Source organism: Xyrauchen texanus, chromosome 37, assembly GCF_025860055.1.
Source record: "Xyrauchen texanus isolate HMW12.3.18 chromosome 37, RBS_HiC_50CHRs, whole genome shotgun sequence".
In the NCBI taxonomy this organism is placed as follows: domain Eukaryota; kingdom Metazoa; phylum Chordata; class Actinopteri; order Cypriniformes; family Catostomidae; genus Xyrauchen; species Xyrauchen texanus.
In genome coordinates, this window is record NC_068312.1 from 4,368,525 (window position 1) to 4,386,832 (window position 18,308).

General features: G+C 41.7%; 1 protein-coding gene across 1 annotated transcript in view; it reads right to left on the reverse strand.

Moving 5' to 3' along the window:
* The window catches only part of apeh (acylaminoacyl-peptide hydrolase), a 159,994-nt gene that overhangs the window by 100,642 nt on the left and 41,044 nt on the right, over positions 1-18,308 (reverse strand). The window contains exon 16 of the mRNA XM_052108107.1: positions 835-973. Coding sequence (XP_051964067.1) covers positions 835-973 — 139 coding nt within the window. The remainder of the gene's footprint in view (positions 1-834; positions 974-18,308) is intronic.

Sequence of the window (18,308 nt, forward strand, 5' to 3'; positions counted from 1 at the left end):
ATTTAACGTGTTAATTCAGTGCGATTCATTTTATTAAAAATAACATGTAAAAAAAATTTACGCAATTAATCACCCCAGATTGTAATAACTTCCTTATTACATGTTATTTTTAATAAAATGAATAATTCCTGAGAAATTAAAGCTTGTTGTACCACCAGTTTACTCCAGAGGGCAGTAACTGAAATTTCAGCTGTGTGGCAACACGCAGTTGACACAGTGAAGAAAACAACCAGACAGCACAAAACAGACATTCGTTACGTTCTTGCGTTCAAAACATTTGATGGAGCGCAAATTTGAACTAAGGGATCTCAAGATGTGTTCTAAGTATTAAACTATATTTAACTTGACACAGTGACCTAAACATTTTATGTTTATGACGCAACGCACCCGAGACGCTACACAAGCATGTCTGACGCTTGTTGAAATCGACGGGTCCTTAAACAATCCCTCGTAATAAATCTCGAACTGATTGACAAATTCACTTGTGAAATGGATTGCTGTGAACTGTAATTTTTTACAATTTTACAACTGTAATATTTAAAGATAACTATGTATAATTATTTCATCATTATATATTGAATTATTGTTATAGGAGGGGCTTTCTCAGCAAATATTTGTATATATCGATTGACAGCCTTAATAATATATATATATATATATATATATATATATATATATATATATATATATATATATATACACACACACACAGTATATTGTAATATGTTGATTTACAACTCAACACCTGGCATCCCAAGATATAAAAAATGTATCTGCAATAATGCATGCATGCTGCTGTACACATTGAATATTGTTGCGTCACTCAGATCTTACAATATTGACTGTTGTCCTGCTCAGGCGGTGGGCTGAAGTTGACAATCTGCCAGCTAATATCTGTGTGAGGTTGAGTTTCCTCCAGTGTGACCCATGACACCTCACTTTCACAGCCCTTCACTGGCAAAAAGCCCACCCTCTGCAGAAGACAAAGTCATCAAACTAAACACACTGTATTAGAAGAACTGACAACAGGATGCTGGAATTAACAGTTTTAAAGTGAAGAAAGTGTTGATGTCAATCCAAAAGATTATGTATTTATCTGCATGTATGTATCAACAGGGATACAAACTCATGAGGGGTGAAAAAGGTGACAATATCTAGTCCACAAGCATGTTTCCAATGGATGCGCATACACACACACACACACACACACACACACACACACACACACACACACACACACACACATATATATATATGGAGAATTAGCTGGTTTGGTTTCAAATTAAAAGACCTTGTTTTGCTCAATTACAATTATGAAATGTTTGTACAAGTACATTTCTTGGAGTGTTTTCAAAGCACATGTATTTTAGCTTCTGACTCAGAACACTTATAATTTATTGGCACAATTAGAAAATAATAAACAATTTATTTTCATTGCTGCTCTTATACGTTATATATAAACTGCATTAATTCCTGTGCATTTTATAACAAAACAAACCAATTTACAGTTATTGTAAAGAAAATATAAGCACACTTTTCAAGCAGAACACTTAAACAGAAACTTGTTATGATTTAAACTACAAAACAACAGATATATGGTCAAAAATTAAGACAAACAAATTTTTGGACACTAGATAATGGCTTCATTAAAGATTACAAGTTCAAGTATTTTAGTTTTTAGTTTGCAATCCTTTCATTCACAGAACTTCTTCACAACGTCTGGGCATAGAATCAACATGTTTCTGTAAAAGCTGTGATGAAATTTTCCTCCAGGTTTCAGCCACCAAAAGCTTTCAGTTAATCCACACTTGAACGTCGACGAACTGACATTTTCTTGACAATGAAAAGATGAGGATGGAGCATAAACTAAAAATTACACTGTATGTCTACGGACGAGGGCTAAAATGCCTTAGCACACCTACATTTCAGATCTGTATATTCTTTTTTCTAATACTTGTTGCCAACTAGTAGGGAAAAAAAATAATTTTCAAAGTGTACAGAGTGAACAGAACCAGAATTCCATGATTGTAAAGTTGGGACAAAAAAATTAAAAAAATGTAAAAAAAAAAAAAAAAAGTGGATTAGGGGTTAAGTTTACGATAGTCTGCTCCAAGCCTGCTGTTGTTGTTATTTAACTCCTAACACTTTAACCTAGATGCTACAGAGAGGTGTCAGGTCACCTAATTAACATACACCAAGTAGAGGTTGTAGTAAAATTTCAACATTGCATAACAGTAACCCGTAAGCCACAGGTTGAATGTGTTGCAAGCATTTTTACTGCCACGGTAAAATGCTCCTCAAGAGGTCAGATGACCCAGCACTGCAAGATGTGGTCACCCCTTTCCTCCATCTCTCCATAGAGGAAAGAGATAACCTCAAAGGCTACAATGTTAGTCTGTGATGAAGCACTGCAGGAACAAGTTGATTATGTCAACAACCCGGTCGGGAAGCCAGAGCGCACAATCCTGGACCTCGTGGGCCAAATTTTCCTTCATCATTGCAGAATCCAACTGCAAACCACAGAACCCAACTGCAAACCGCAGAACACCAGGCCCAGCCCACCCTGCTGCAGAACAGCTACCTAACAGTGCAGAGGGAAAATCTCTGCCAAGAAGTTAGGAGCACCCAAGCTGAGAGAGTCCAGGCACAGGAAGATAATGCCTGGATGCAGGAGATAAATGAAATCCTGTGCAGGCAGCTCAAAGCTGCCCAGCTAAGAGCAGAGTCAGATCAGGTATGTGCAGCTACTAACCTGGCCACCCAAGAAACGTACAACAGCAAATCTGACATTGAAGAGGGCCCCCTCTTTAGCATAACCAGTACAAATGTGCCCCTAGGAAACCCATGGACATATGTTAGGAGCCGAGCTGCCCCTGTGGTACAGTCTCTGACTTCGTCCTCCTAGACACCTTTCAAGCTCCTCCAGCGACCCACTGGTTGAATGCAGGTGCCCTACTTCTGGTTGCCCCCTCAGTTCGTTTTCAGTCATGCCATCTTGTGTTTCAACCAGACTGATTCTACATCATGAAGTGTGAGGGGTGGGGTGGGGAGGGGGGGTTACTTCAAAGCCCAGGGAGCTGTATGCAACACGGGGCCCACCCCAACGCGTCGACAGGACTCCATCCCCACCACAGAGGAAGAAGTTGTGGTCATACCGACATCAAGGCTCGCGCACTCGACAACTCAACTCCCTAACCGGAGTAGTCGAGAGTCAAACATCGATGATTATCTCAGAGAAATTGAGCACTGCCTTGTTGACTTACCTCATGCTTGATCAAGTGAAAAACTCTAGCTCATATTGAAGACCACGGTGAGGAGTGTCCATGTGTTCATGAAAACATTGCCAACTGGTACCTGAGACAGCTACTCAGCTCGGTGTAAAGCCCAATGTGAGGAGTATTTGCCATATACCGTCAAAGTCTCCACTACCATAGGCACTTTCGCATTCACGCAGAAGAGGCATGATCCTCTGTGTGAGTTTTACAGACACCTGAAAACCGCATACTTCCAAGAACATAACGCACAAGGTCTGGAGGATGAACGGGCTTTCAAGTCTCTCTTCCTTCACAACCTCCACAAGAGTGTGCAATATGATGTCACATTGCACTGCAGAATGGGCAACCCTACCATACAGGAAATCAGAAAGTACATGGGAGAGGCACGTGAGACCTGCTTGAGGGCACGAAGGCAACGGCAGAATCCTGGGGATCCAAGCCTCAGAAAACACTGTCCTAGCACTTAAAGGCAACAAGATGCCTCGCGTTAAGGTGAACATTAGAACAGGACCCCAGGAACGCCTACCACCTTGCTGGCAGGGAGGGCAACAGAACCAGGGGGGGTGGTGAACAGACACACCCCCAGTATCACACCAGGCCAAAAATGGCAAAACGCCGGCCTAAAGGATAGTTATGGTTTGAAAGGTGTGGCAGCGGAGGCGTGGTCAAGCGCCTGTCCGGGAGAGAAAAGCGGTAAGGGCACTTACACCTGAGCTAAATTATGTCTAACACCTGTGTCTAATTCCAGTATGCATGGGGAAAGTGTGAAGCAGGGCACTTGACGTTCCAGATAAGGCTTTTAATGGCCACAGCAATGTTTAAAATCAATTTTATAAAGTTTCTCAATTCTTGGTCTTCTACGCGCAAACACTAGACTGATGTGTGTCACTCTCTCTCCTGAGGCTCTGTGGCTGCTGCCTTTTTATGCCGCTCTCCCCATGCTTACTGAAATTAGACACAGGTGTTAGACATAATTTAGCTCAGGTGTAAGCGCCCTTACCGCTTTTCTCTCCCGGACGGTCGCCTGACCACACCCCCGCTGCCACAAACGGAAACCCAAACAAGAAGATGAGTGGAAAGACAAGGATTCATACCTCCCCATGGAGTGGGGTGGATGGTATAATCAGGAGATGCCTGACGGAGGCAGTAACGAAGCTTGATGTGCTCCGTTGTTCACCAGGGCTGCCGAACTCCTCAAAGGAAGACGGCGCCAACCCCTGTCAGCATGACTAGACTATGTACCCCTTCTGGTTAACGCCAAACTTAACTTTGTGGGTTGATATTTTGAATATATTGTAAAATGCTATTTGTGATAAAAGCTGAATTTTCAGCATCAATACTGCAGTCTTCAGTGTCACATGATCCTTCAGAAATTATTATAAGATGGTGATTTTCTAATATAGGCATATTTAAAGTGCATTTTACTCATTTACACCTGAACCCATATTTACAAGCTTTGTTGATGAAAATGAGGTAGCATAAACACTAGATAAAATATAATCTAAACATTTATATTACTTTTATATCATATTACATATCAAACAGCATACAATTTAAATACCTGCTTTAGCCAAAACAACCTTTACATGTAACTAAAACTTGCTTATTAGGACATATCAAATGTCAATACTCTGAATCCTGGCTGGCAAGTCTGTAAATATGTACGTTTATATAAAACAGCATGTCAACTAATTAAAAATAAATGACTTGCGCGTCCGAAATTGTATCCTCGGCTGGATCAAGTCCCTCTTCAAAATACAAACGTTAATCGGAGTCCCGCTCTTCTTCTGAGGAATACTCTTCATCAATATCCAGGAGTTTTCTCACTTGTGTATCGTGCTCTCTTTCAAAGGTGCAGAAAAATGAACGAACTTGTTGTTTTTAAGACAAAGTCGGGGGCGTAAACTATTTGCATTGATCGCCTCAGCACATTAGCGTATGAATGGCGTGCTCTGCTGATGGGTGGGATCACATTAGAGATAAATTAGCTGAGCCAGGAAAACTGTACATCGCTTTGTTTCATACAGATTACATTTCAAATTTAAACAAATATACTCCTGCATTGTTTTATTTAAAATAGACATTTTAAGCTTTCTTTAGACATATGTTTCATGTTTGTGTGATAAGTATTCGCAGAGTTTCAGTTCATTTTTGTGACGTGTTTCAGATATATGCTTGTAAACCCAGAGACTGTTTACAGCTCATGCTTTTTATTTTCTTTATTTTACAAAAGTAAAATTGTTGTTATTGAGAGTGTACACAAATAAAAGAAGACCCTTTATAGTCTCTAATGATGTCTTACACTTATCTGTATGCCCCAAAATGATGGAGAATTTTATTTTGTTTCTGCTGTAATGACGAAAAAATCCAGCAGGACGTGCCGGCGCGTCCATCGACCCCAGAGGGTTAAAGCTGACCGGCAAGTGGCGTCTCACCAATGACTATCGCTCTCTGAATAAGCCACTTTCATGCTGTCCCATGATCCATTTAAACAAAGAACTGGCCAAGGACAAAGGGGCCAGCTTCTTCTCTACTCTGGATGTGGCCATCGTCTTCTGGACATTGAGAGTCGACCCAGCTGACCAGTACAAGCTGGCTTTCTCTTTTGGTCAGAGAGAGCCAATACACGTGGAACCATTGTCCATTTGGCTATTCAAACTCCCCAGCCAAGTTCAATATCTTCCTCCATCAGGCCATGAGTGATGGCGCTGCCCAAGTTAACCTCATCTACGTGGGCGACATCCTCATGAGGAACCAGAAATTTGAGGAACACTTGACTGAGTCTGACATGTACTTGATCAACACTCCACCGCTGGAGCCAAGCTTGCACTAGCCAAGCGCCAGTGGTGCCGCACCAAGGTTGAGTATGTGAATCTAACAGTGAGTGCAGATGGCATTGAGCCCCAAGCTGGGAAAGCTTGAGCCATCTGCAACATCAAAGCTCCAACAGGTTTGTCAGAACTCAGAAGCTTCCTAAGTGTCTGCAACTACTCCCAACAGTTCATCGAGGACTATGTGGAGATAGCCAGACCCCTCACAGAACTACTCTGTAAAGACAAAACATTAGAGTGGGGGGAGCCCCATGATTATTCTTTTGCTAGATGAAAGACAAGCTCAGCTTTGCATTCTATCTGCCCTACCCAGACAAGGACAAAGAGTTAAACCTTGAGGCAAGCTTCTCGTCCCACTGCCTCAGTGCTGCCCTGACACAGAAACAAGACAAAAGACAAACATGTTGTAACCTACTTGAGCCGAATTCTTAGTGGTGTTGAGGTGAAGTTCTCTGACTGCGAGGAGGTGCTCCTGGCCACCATATGAGCTGTGGAACACTTCCTGAACAGCCAACGGCTGAGGGAGGGGTGGGTATCCAACAGCCACGTTGCCACTTGGATGATGGTAGAACCATAAAGTTGCCTTGGGCCAGGGCCTGGCTGTATGCCAACACTGTGACTGTGAAGTGCAATCAAACCAAAAATCCTTGTTATCACCTCACTACTCCCGTCAAATCATAATTACTATGATGAGAATATCTGCACAGACCTCCCAAGGGTCTACTTGGATAGCGGTTCATTCCACCATGAAAGTCATACTTGGGCAGTAGCCGATATTGTTTGATTCAACAGCAACATCAATGAACCAATCAACTACCGACTGGGCAACAAGACAACCCAGTAAGTGGAGATTGCAGCAGTGCTCTTTTTATGCTCCAGCAAGCTGCCAAGTTGACTGTTGAGTAACTGATCTGTTCTAACTCATCATAGTTTTATCTCTCGCTTTCCGACATGGAAAGAGAACAGCATGATAAATGTGAGAAACAAGGAAGTTAAGCACTCGGAAATCGTCCTGTCTTGTGACAGACTTGAGAATAACAGTGTACTGGAAAAATGTCAATGGTAATTCCCAAACCTCCAATCCTGACAAAGAGTGTAATAACAAAGCTGAACAACTAGCCAAGCTAGGTACAGAACAGGGCACAGCCTGGGAGTTCCAAGACAAGTGGCTTCCAATTACTTAAAAATGTGCAGTAAATGCAATCACCCATCGACAGGCAAAAGAAAGGCAAGAAGATCCCCACAGACTCTGCACCTGGGACAGAGACCCAGGGGTAGCAAATCCTACAACACAAGGGGCCTCTCAAACCCCACTGTGTGAGTCAGAGAAGCTACATGCTCTCTACCAGCCGCATCTTAAAATGGACAAAGGTTTGTTGGTCTATACTCAAACTGACCAGGGACCAGCTCACTGGGTTGTCCCAACTGAACATAGGGGAGTGTTGCAAAGCCACCCTCAAGATCCTCCAGCAAGTTGTTTATTGGCCAACGATGGCCCGCGACACCCGTTCCAATGTCAAAGGATGCCTGGTCTGTAGCCAATTTTAGCTGTCCAGACCGTTGGATTGGGCCCCACTACAGAACCGAGGAATCATGTTCCTGTGGTCCCACCTCCAGGTGGATTGGTCCAATCCCCAAGTCCTCACAAGGTAACAAGTACCTCCTCATTGTTACCTGCGATTTCAACAAGTGGCTAGAATACCTCTCTGCTCGTAACAGCACAGCCACAACAATCGCAGTCCTGCTGCTTAACCATGTGTTCAGCCGCATGGGGCTACTCCTCTGCCTACGAGTCGCCCTATCCAGTGATGTGGTCAATCTGGCTCGCCGACCGGCATCGTCCTACAAGGGACTCCTGGCCTCTTGATCACCCATTGCAACCTGTACATCCAGAGACTCTATGTACATTTAGATCCCTGTAATGTATACCGCAAACACATCTGCCTACACCCACAATTGGAAGGTTAAGTCAAATGTGCCAAGCTGACAACTGTTCAAACCCTTGAAAAATTGCAGACATTCCTAGTGATTGAGGAGAAACTCAGTGGCCAGACATGCCTAATATGATTTCTCAGTGTCCTGCTTGCCACGGCATCAGCAATCGGGTCACTGTTCTCTTTTGGCCTTTCAGCTGCCAACTCTGTCATCATCACTCTGACTCCACTAGCAAGAACAATTCCAGGGCCTAGGTGTATCCCTTCATACACAGTCACTGAAAATGTGCACTCTGCTCTTTTCAATAACACTTTAAATGCTTTAGGTTAGGGATAACGTAGAGCGAGGGGTCCTCATCGTGGTAGGTGAGTGTTGGTAGAGTTGAGGTGAATGTATCTGTGGTGTATCTGTGAAGGTTGCACAACAGAGGTAGTAGCAAATCTAAGGATTTGGGTGGCACCACCGCATCCCACCGCATGCTTATTGCAATGGGCTCCCTCACCAATCAAATAAACCACAGGTGGGCTCTTTTTGGGGAAGGTGGGGGCTGACTATGAAAACCCTATCCATCCAAATACCCAGTCAATTGCATCACTTCTTGCTCAGGGGGCTAAGGACTGCCCCCATGTCTCACGAAGCCACTAAACATCCTCTTACCAGTTATTTTGGAGGAACAGCCTTTGATTGGCCGACCACGGGGGCATCTCCGGGAGGAGGCGGGATGACCATGAACACACTATTTGTCCACGTACCCACTATATTACAGGACTTTATCCCTGGGGGACCACGGACCCCTGGAGTGTGTCCGGTAGGGGACGGGCTGACCACAAAACAACAATTTGTCCATTTACTCACTAAATTCAACAACGTCCTTATTGTTGGTCCGAGGACCCTCAGTGTGTCCAGGAGGTGGTGGGGCTCTCAAAGGACAAATTATCTCCACTTTGACCACCTTAAAGTATTTATGACTTGTAAGAGAGTGCAATAGCACAGGGGGATGTGCTGAGAGCCGAACAGCTGTTTTAGATTAGATTCAACTTCATTGTCATTCAGTGCACAGTACATGAACAAAGCCAATAAAATGCAGTTAGCATCCAGTCAGAAGTGCAAATAGTAATATATTTAAAAAAATGGATACAGGTAAAATACAGTTGCAAATGAAGTAGACTCTAAATGTAACATATCTATGCAATTTATAACTCATAAATTTGTATAATATGCTTAACAAAATGGCTGTCCATGAACCATGTATTTGCGTTCATTAAAATAAGTTGGACCAACTATTTGGTGGCCTTGAAATAGATTGCACGTGGGCACTTCCTGTGTGACCTAGTGAAAATAACCTTTAATTTGATGCTAAGGCCTGGAGGTTTTGAATACTTCATCGTTGGGCCCTCATTAAAAATCAGTTTCTCTCACCGATTGGGAAATACTGAAATCAAGAAAAATATTTCTGAAGTTTAGTCATTCGGTGGTCATTTAAGGTGCGCAACTCAGCTAATTAAGCACTTAAGATAAGCTATAGATTTCAAATGGGAGTCATTTGGAGCTTTCTGAGGGTGAAACACCTATGGAATTGACATGTTGAGTGCCCCTCGACACCATATTAAGAGGACTAAGGCCTAGGACGTGGAAAATAATTTTTCATTATTTTCAATAGATCTCCATACTTGTAATAGGAATCAATGAGACAGCCTGCCCTATAGGCCCATGTGCAGCAGTACATTCATCAGAGACTTTAATACTTAACTAGCACCTATGACCTCCAAATTCTAGAACCTTATTTGAGGGCCCCTGACGGTCGAGGATCTTGAATTTCAAGAACCTGTGACATTTTGACCTCTCCTTTCTATACGTCCCACTTGCTCATTAAACCAATGCATTTTGAACGGGTCTGTGGACAACATCCCTAATTGGGCCAGTTAAGAGTAAATAAGGTCAAAGGGTCACCGAACGCTGGACATGGCCTAAGAGCACCCTAACGAGATGCATATGTCAATTTTGGGGCGTTTGGACCTTTTTGAGCCAACCGACCTACCACTAAACAAAAATGAATGGAATAAATTGCATGTGGGTCCTTTCTAGTAAGGTCCCTCGGCACAAATTTCACATGGTGGTAGCCCGAGGGCCCTCTAAAGACAAAGCGAGCACAAGGAAAATACTTTTTGTTTTTGTGGGGTTTTGTGGACAGCCTTAAATTTGGTGCTAAGATATGGGGGCTTTGAATGCTTCATTGTAGGGCATTTAGAAACAACATATTAAAATGGCATGTCCCTCAGTTAGGGAAGTACTTTGAAAAAATCAAGAAAAAGAAACTCAACAAAAAACGTCCTCTCACATTCAACTGCTTTTATTTTCAGCAAACTTAACATGTGTAAATATTTGTATGAACATAAAAGGATTCAACAACTAAAACATAAACTGAACAAGTGTGGCAGTGGGGGCATGGTCAAGCATCTGTCCAGAGAGAGAGAAAGAGGTAAGGGCACTTACACCTGTGCTAGATTATGTTTAACACCTCTTTCTAATTCTAGTGAGCATGTGGAGAGCAGCATATAAGCAGCCACACCACTAGCAGAGGAGAGAGAGAGAGTCTGGCACAAGAAAGGCCAAGGTACTCCTGAAGATGTTACGTTGTGCTTGTGAAGCTAATTTGTATAAGTGACTATGTGCCTGTGAATCTGATGAGTTTTTGAAGTTGTAAAGCATTGAAGTGGCTGATTAAAAGTCTTACCTGAGCCTTGAAACCCTGCTTCCCTGTGGTCTCCTTCCCTTCTGCTGTGAAGTTGTGTTACACTGGAAACCCGGGAGGGTGGAGGGATGTCCATCGTAGAGTCCTCAACCCTGCCGTCCACCCAGGGGAGCGCCACGGCCATCCGGCAGGTGACGGAGTACGCCGACCGCCTGGATACGGTAGAGCCGCTGCCAGGGGCGGAGGAGTGTCTCCACGTGCTGGCAGAAATGCTGAGGGGTTTTCTGTCCACTGGGGGTTGGAGATTTGACTCCGGTCCACCCAGGGAGGAGCGGATATTGTCCTCCTGAGAGGGTTTGATCGAGGACCAAGTGATGGCATATCAGAGAACCGGTGAGTGAGTTTCTCTGTTCTCTCTCTCTCGCTCCGTATTGGCTCATGCCTGTTTTTTTTGTTGTTGTTTTTACCCTCCTGTCTCCTCTCAAGTCGAAGAAGGCAGGATTGAGATCCAGGCTCTTCATTGGCCATGGCAGAACACTGACATTCCTGCCTTGCAGGAAATCATGCACAGAACGAGCAGCATGGCTGGTGTCATTGTCATACTGGAGGGTCATGTCAGGATGAGCCGTGAGGAGGATGTCTTCCCTGTAATGCACAGCATTGAGATTGCCTGCAATGACAACAAGCTCAGTCCAATGATCCTGTGACACACCGCCCCAGACCATGACGGACCCTCCAACTCCTAATCGATCCCACTCCAGAGTAGTCTGAGCGAGTCCAATCATCACCCCTGGTGAGACAAAACTAAGAATCCTCAGTGAAGAGCACTTTTTGCCAGTCCTATCTGGTCCAGCGAAGGTGGGTTTGTGCCCATAGGCAACATTGTTGCTGGTGATGTCTGGTAAGGACCTGCCTTACAACAGGCCTACAAGCCCTCAGTCCAGCCTCTCTCAGACTACTGCGGACAGTCTGAGCAATGATGGAGGGATTGTGCATTCCTGGTGTAACTCAGGCAGTTGTTGCTGTCATCCTGTACCTGTCCTGCAGGTGTGATATTCGGATGTACCGATCCTGTGCAGGTGTTGTTACACGTGGCCTGCCACCGCAAGAATGATCAGCTGTCCTTCCTGTCTCCCTGTGGCGTATTCTTAGGCATCTCACAGCATGGACATTGTAATTTATTGCCCTGGTCACATCTGCAGTCCTCATGCCTCCATGCAGCATGCCTAAGATCCATTCACGCAGATGAGCAGGGTATTTCTGAGTCAGTTGAAAGGTCTCTTTAGTGTCCTGTTTTTATAACTGTGACCTTTATTGCCTACCGTCTGTAAGCTGTTGGTGTTGTGGGAATATACATTTAAGAATTAGTTTAAGAAGTTTTTTATTATATGTGTATCAGACTTGGTAGTTTTAGAGAAGCAACAGCATCAGCTGTATAACAATGTTAAACAGAGTTGCTAAATGGAGGTCTCTGCCAGATCCTGTTCACCTTTTTGTGAGTCAAACAAGAATGGCTTACTGAAGTTAACACCTTTGGTATGTTTTGGGTCTTGGTGCCTCATTGTCTGAGTCAAATGCAAATAACATGGCTTAGGTGTGGACCTGCTTTTATCTCTATGATAATTAAGTAGTCTGAATGATATAGTTAAGCTGACTGGATTAAGGGCTGGTGAATCTCCAGGGTTTGGGAAGGGTTCCTACAACTGCTTACTTCCTTAGCATACTTTGTTAACGGACATCAACTGAGTTCTTTGTTTTCACTTGAAGGACTGCCTACCAAAATGTCTATAAAACTACAATGTAAGTCTCACTTAGTTAGACTTGATGACTGCAGCGCCATGCAGCACATTCTCAATAAAGAATTCTGCTGAAGATGTATTCCGAGTCTCCTGGTCTTCATTTCTGAGTTTCCAACAGTGTCTTAACGACTGTTCCACAGGTGCATGTTCATTAATTGTTTATGGTTTATTGAACAAGCATGGAAAGCATTGTTTAACCTCTTCCCAATCCTGTAAAATTAGCCTAAAACGCCTAATCAAGGCATACCCAAAGTAAATTTAAAGCTGTTCTTGAACCGTTTGGAGTACATGCATGGTTTTGGTCACATTTGAAAGGGGACACTCTGAAGTTTTTTCTCCAGTAGTCAGAATTACTGTAAGTGCTACTGATTTTGAGTAATAGAAGTTTGAACACAATGAAATAGAATTTTTTTTTTCCGCCTGAAATTTTTTTTGCATACAGATGCCTGCAGATGACTATAACTTGTAGCTATTAGCTTGAGAACACAATGGGATCACAGCATGAATCCTTACCTAGTCCAGGTTCAAATGTTATAACAATATCATAAAAAATGAATATTTTACACATGTTTTTCTAAGGGTACACCCAGGCGTTTTACAAAAGTGCCTTTTGGATACTCCAAAAGGACACTTTGGAAACCTAGGACAAAAAGGCTGCAACTTTTGAACGCTTCAACGTACAGTCATAATTTTGGGCTCTAATGAAAGATGACACTTAGAGCTATCATATTCCATATCCAGATCCACTATTAGTTTTGCTGACACAGAGTAACTGATGCATAAACACATTAGAGTGCCTTTTCCCTTCTTGAAACTAAATGTTGTGCATATAAAAGAGTCAAAACTAGTGCTATGGTGGACAATTTGTTTATATAAAAAATACACAACAAACTATTTACATTAATTTTTACATAAAGTATTTATTTTACAAACCATTATAAAATTGTACATGTTTCTAGCAACATGCCAGTCATTGTAGCAGTCACATTTGTGTACAAAGCACATAGGCACAACACAGGAGAGTACTTCACTGGTGTCTTTGCATGACACTGCCTGCACTTCAGACGACCAGCGGTGCAAGATTTGGTGATGTGCAACGGCCTGTGATGTGCTCTTCGTGGAGCAGGAGATACGGGTCTGGCTGTGGATTGAGACCCCAACTCTGCCATGCTCCTCAGCAAGGGTCTCTCTGAAAGCCCTCCTCTCTTGATGAGGTGCTGTCCTGCTGCTCCACTTTATGTGGCCGCTTGCTGAGTGGGGGATAATAAATAAATGTAATTTACAAAGCTAGACACAACTTTTCCATCTTTTCTGTATTCTATATATATATATATATATATATATATATATATATATATATATATATATATATATATATATATATATTAGTTTTTCTTTTCGAGTGTGTAAAAATGTATTATTGTATGTATATTTACTGTAAATACTGTATACTTTGCCAATGTACTATGGAACAAAGAGATGGGCCTACACCTCCCCCATGAATTCAGCATTGTAACAAATAGATGGCCCTACACCTCCCCCACCTCCCCACATTGTAACAAATAGACTCTCAAACACAACATATATTCTTATTTTCAACTTATATTTATTGATTTATTTACTATATATATATATATATATATATTTACAGTAAATATACAAAACATCTATATAGCATGTCAATAGATCTGAAACAAACAATGAACTAAAAACACGCACAAACGGTTCAAACACTCACTGAGGAAACACACGACAAAGGGTAATTACAAAATGTGTATTCATTATTCAAACTAAAGCTTATTTATGCGGAATATACAGTAATATATGTTATAAACACAAGAAAACACTTACTTGTCCAGAGCCATGTCTCATCTCTCCATCTGCCTCTGAATCATCTGTATTGTTTTCAGAAATTTCATCTCCAAACTCAGAATTTTGACAATGAATGCCTTCTTATATCACATCCTGGGGTGAAAATCCTGTTTTTCGCGTCCGTTTCACCATATTTAAATCGCCAAATGTGTAAACAGTTCCAAAGCAGCTCTGCATGCATTTACGCGCGGAGGCGCACAGCAGTGGGTAAACTCGAGGAAACTTTGCGCACACACACAACAGAGCCGTCCTCTAATCGTTCCACTAAAGCCGCATATCACTGTTTTCAGAATTTCATTGGCTATACGATGCGTCAGTCATTTCCACTCTTCAATGTAATTGGTTTGATCAGTAAACAAAGGAATGTGGGTATGCCCTTACACTCGACATAGATGGTGGTTGGGTATTGAAGGCTGTGGACAGGACATGGAAGCTCCTATTGGGTCAAATGAGGTGTCAATCGAAAGGTCAGAGTGCGTGCTTCCATTTTGATACCGGATATAGGAAATGTTTACATCTGAACTGAAGTTATTACCGGTAATATGTGAAAGATTAGGCACAGCTGCCAGGTGCTTTGAAATGATGCAACATGAGTCTGTGGATATTTATTGATGTAATACTGTGATTTGGACTAAACATTTTACTTGATTTGATCATTTGGACATTTGACAATGAAACAACACCGTTTTTGTCGGGAAGTTATGGCTCAGTGTACAACTATGAGGCATCATAGGTGAGTTGCCTAAATTTTGTTATTGGTTGTTTATATGTTGGTGGTCTGACAAAGATATAGATTGTACCTGCTGTTGTGATTGTATCTTAAAATGGTTTATATCAATAGAAAATCAAGAAATGTAGCTTTCCAAAGATATGTGGCATGTGTACCAATGTAACACACAGCTGTTTTGTTTATCGCATACTTTTATTTTGTACATTTAAGGGCCCGTCCGCGGGCCTAGATTTCCATGGCGTTAAACACTTTACAAAAAAGATCTGTACAATTGTCCTGAAAAAGGACTGTTTCTTTTATTGCTGAGTTTATTATAGAAAAAAAAATCACTTTTCATTAACAAGTCAGCCAATTAAGCACATAAAGCCATTCAGACTTCAAAATTTGCAGACTTACTAAGAGGCCATAGAAGCTAAAGATTTCAAATTAGAGTCCTCTGGAGTTTTCGGAGTGGTGTCCACCAAGCCGCTAGTGAAAATGAATGGTATAAACTGTACGTGGGATGCACTGTAACATTGCTCCGTGAGGCCCTACGGAAATGTCACATGCTGACATGTGCCCCTTATTGACATACTAAGAGGACTAAGGCCTAGGATGCAAAAGAATATTTTTCATTATTTTCAATAGATCTTTCTGCCATTCATAGACACCTATGACACAGACTGCCTGAGAGTCCTAAATGCTCCAGTACATTCATCAGATCATTTATAGTTATAAGGATGAGTTTTGGGTTTCCCAAAAAAAATTACATAACCCTTGAAAATGTTGATTTTGCATGAAAAATATCTGTCCACAGACTGCCTATTTGGCGGTCTTGAAATAGATTGCACGTGGGCACGTCCTGTTTGACCTGGTGAAAATAACCTTAACTTTGGTGCTAAGACCTGGGGGCATCAAATGCTTCATTGTAGGTCCCTTAGAAAAGCTGTGTCCCTCAGAGTTTGGGAAATACTTTAAGAAAAGGATCAAGAAAAATAACTGTCACTTTTCAAGTCAGCCAATTAAGCAATTAAACTCATTCAGACTTCAAACTTTGCACACTGTCTAAATGGCCCATGAGAAGCTATGGATAGATCATTTGGAGCTTTCTGAGGGGTGTTCACGAAACACCTATAGAAATGAATGGAATAAATTGAATGTGGGGTGCACCCAGGCAGTATGCCCAGAGGTTCCAGAGACCACAAATTTCACAGAGGGACCCCTCGTGGGCCTCTTGAAGACACACTGAGAGGGCTACCAATTTCGGTGAAGTTTTGGTCGAACATCAGATAACACTTTTAAAGGACTCTGGGCAGGCATAGTGGGGAATGCCCCATGAGGAAATGGATTAAATTTGTTTTTTTAAATATCATAATTTGTGTCAGGAAAGCCTAAAAACACACTTATAGGGGGCATATGGGACCCCAGGGTGCTTCCCAACACAAATTAGGTCGATGTATGACATCTAGGGCACACGGAAGGCAAAGGCATGCCAAAGTGGTATTTAGATGGCTAATGGGACAAATAGTGTTTTTTTTCTTTAGAAGGCTTTTACGGACCTTTGTGGAATTTATTAGAATTTTTTAACTTGACTTTGCTTCGGGAAAACAAGGTGGGCGTCCGCTAAGTGCCCTTTAAATGCATTTTTGACCATCGACCGGAAAGTCATAATTTGGCCTCCTAGTATCTTATCGAGGGCCCCTCGGAATGCCACCCTATCAAATTTGGGGTCTCTGGGACTTTTGGGTGTGATACAGGGGCACATCCCATTTTATTACTGGTTTGGTGGACAGTGCTCAAAAAGCTCAAAATGTCCCAAAATTGACATATGCGTCTCATCGGGGTGTCCTCAGACAGTGTTAAGAGTTCTGCAACCCTTTGACCTCTTTTGATACAAAATTTGACCTCTTTAAGGACATGGTCAAAAACCCAGTATGAAAATTACATTTGTTTAAATGGCAAATGGGATGTCCAGAAAAGAGGGGGGGAAAGGACGTAGGACCTTGAAATTAAAGATATTAGGCCATTAGGAGCCCCCAAATAACGTCCTAGATTTATTTAGTGTTAAAGCCTCTGATAAATGTACTGCTGCACAAGGGTCTACAGGGCAGGCTGTATAACTGATTCCTATGGCCGGCAGGGAGATCTATTGAAAATCATTAAAAATACTTTTATGCATCCCAGGCCTTAGTTGGACCTACGGACACAATGCCAGATCTACATCCAGTTGTGCAATGTATACCATTAGTTTCCATACTGTTTATGGAAACCACTCTGAAACCTCCAAGTGAAATCTATACCTTCAAGACAGTATGCAAAGTTTGAAGTGTGAATGAGTTGGTAAGTGCTAAACTGGCCAACTTATGAGTGAAAAGTGACAGTTATTTTTCCAGATTTAAAAAAAAATACTTGCCCAGCACTAACTGAAATAAAATTCCAATAGCATTCAAGAGCATTCAAAGCCCCTAGGTGTTTGCATCACATTTAAGGGTGTTTTTGCTCTGTCACAAAGGAAGTCCCAGCTGCAATGTATTTAAAGACCGACAAATACATGGTTCATGGACACTAATTTTTTTGTATGCAAATTGGAAATATTAATGAGATTTAAGTTACATAAATGTTTCTAATGAGTTTTATAAGTACCCTTAAAGTGGCTACATTCAAAAAGATCATTATATATGTAATATTAAACCTCATATAAGAAATAGAGGCAATTTTTGTCATTCACGAAGATCCCAGCTGCAATGTATGGCTCCAAATACATGGTCCGTGGAAACTCATTTATTACATTAAGACTTAAAAGTCATGTATATTTATTTGTATGCCCTGAGTGTTAAACAGGTGGTTTAATCAATAATATTTATTACAAATATTCATTAAATACATTTAAATGGAATGTCCAAAAACCTAGTATTTGGTGGCCATTGTGTACATTGCTACAATGTATGTATCACATACATTCTTTGTGGACAGTCCTGTTTTATGCATGTTATATATATAATTTGTCTTAAGATGTTTATATATATCTTCAGCTTTAGTGTTTCAATATTAAATAGAAGTATTATACTCCCAAACCTTACTTTGGCAAAAAGAAAAGATTAGAATAGAAGAACATGGAGCCCTGCAACAGATGTAATGGCCCCTACAAAGCCCCCCACTGAACATCGTGTCAGTTTGAGATTGCATGAAGAGACA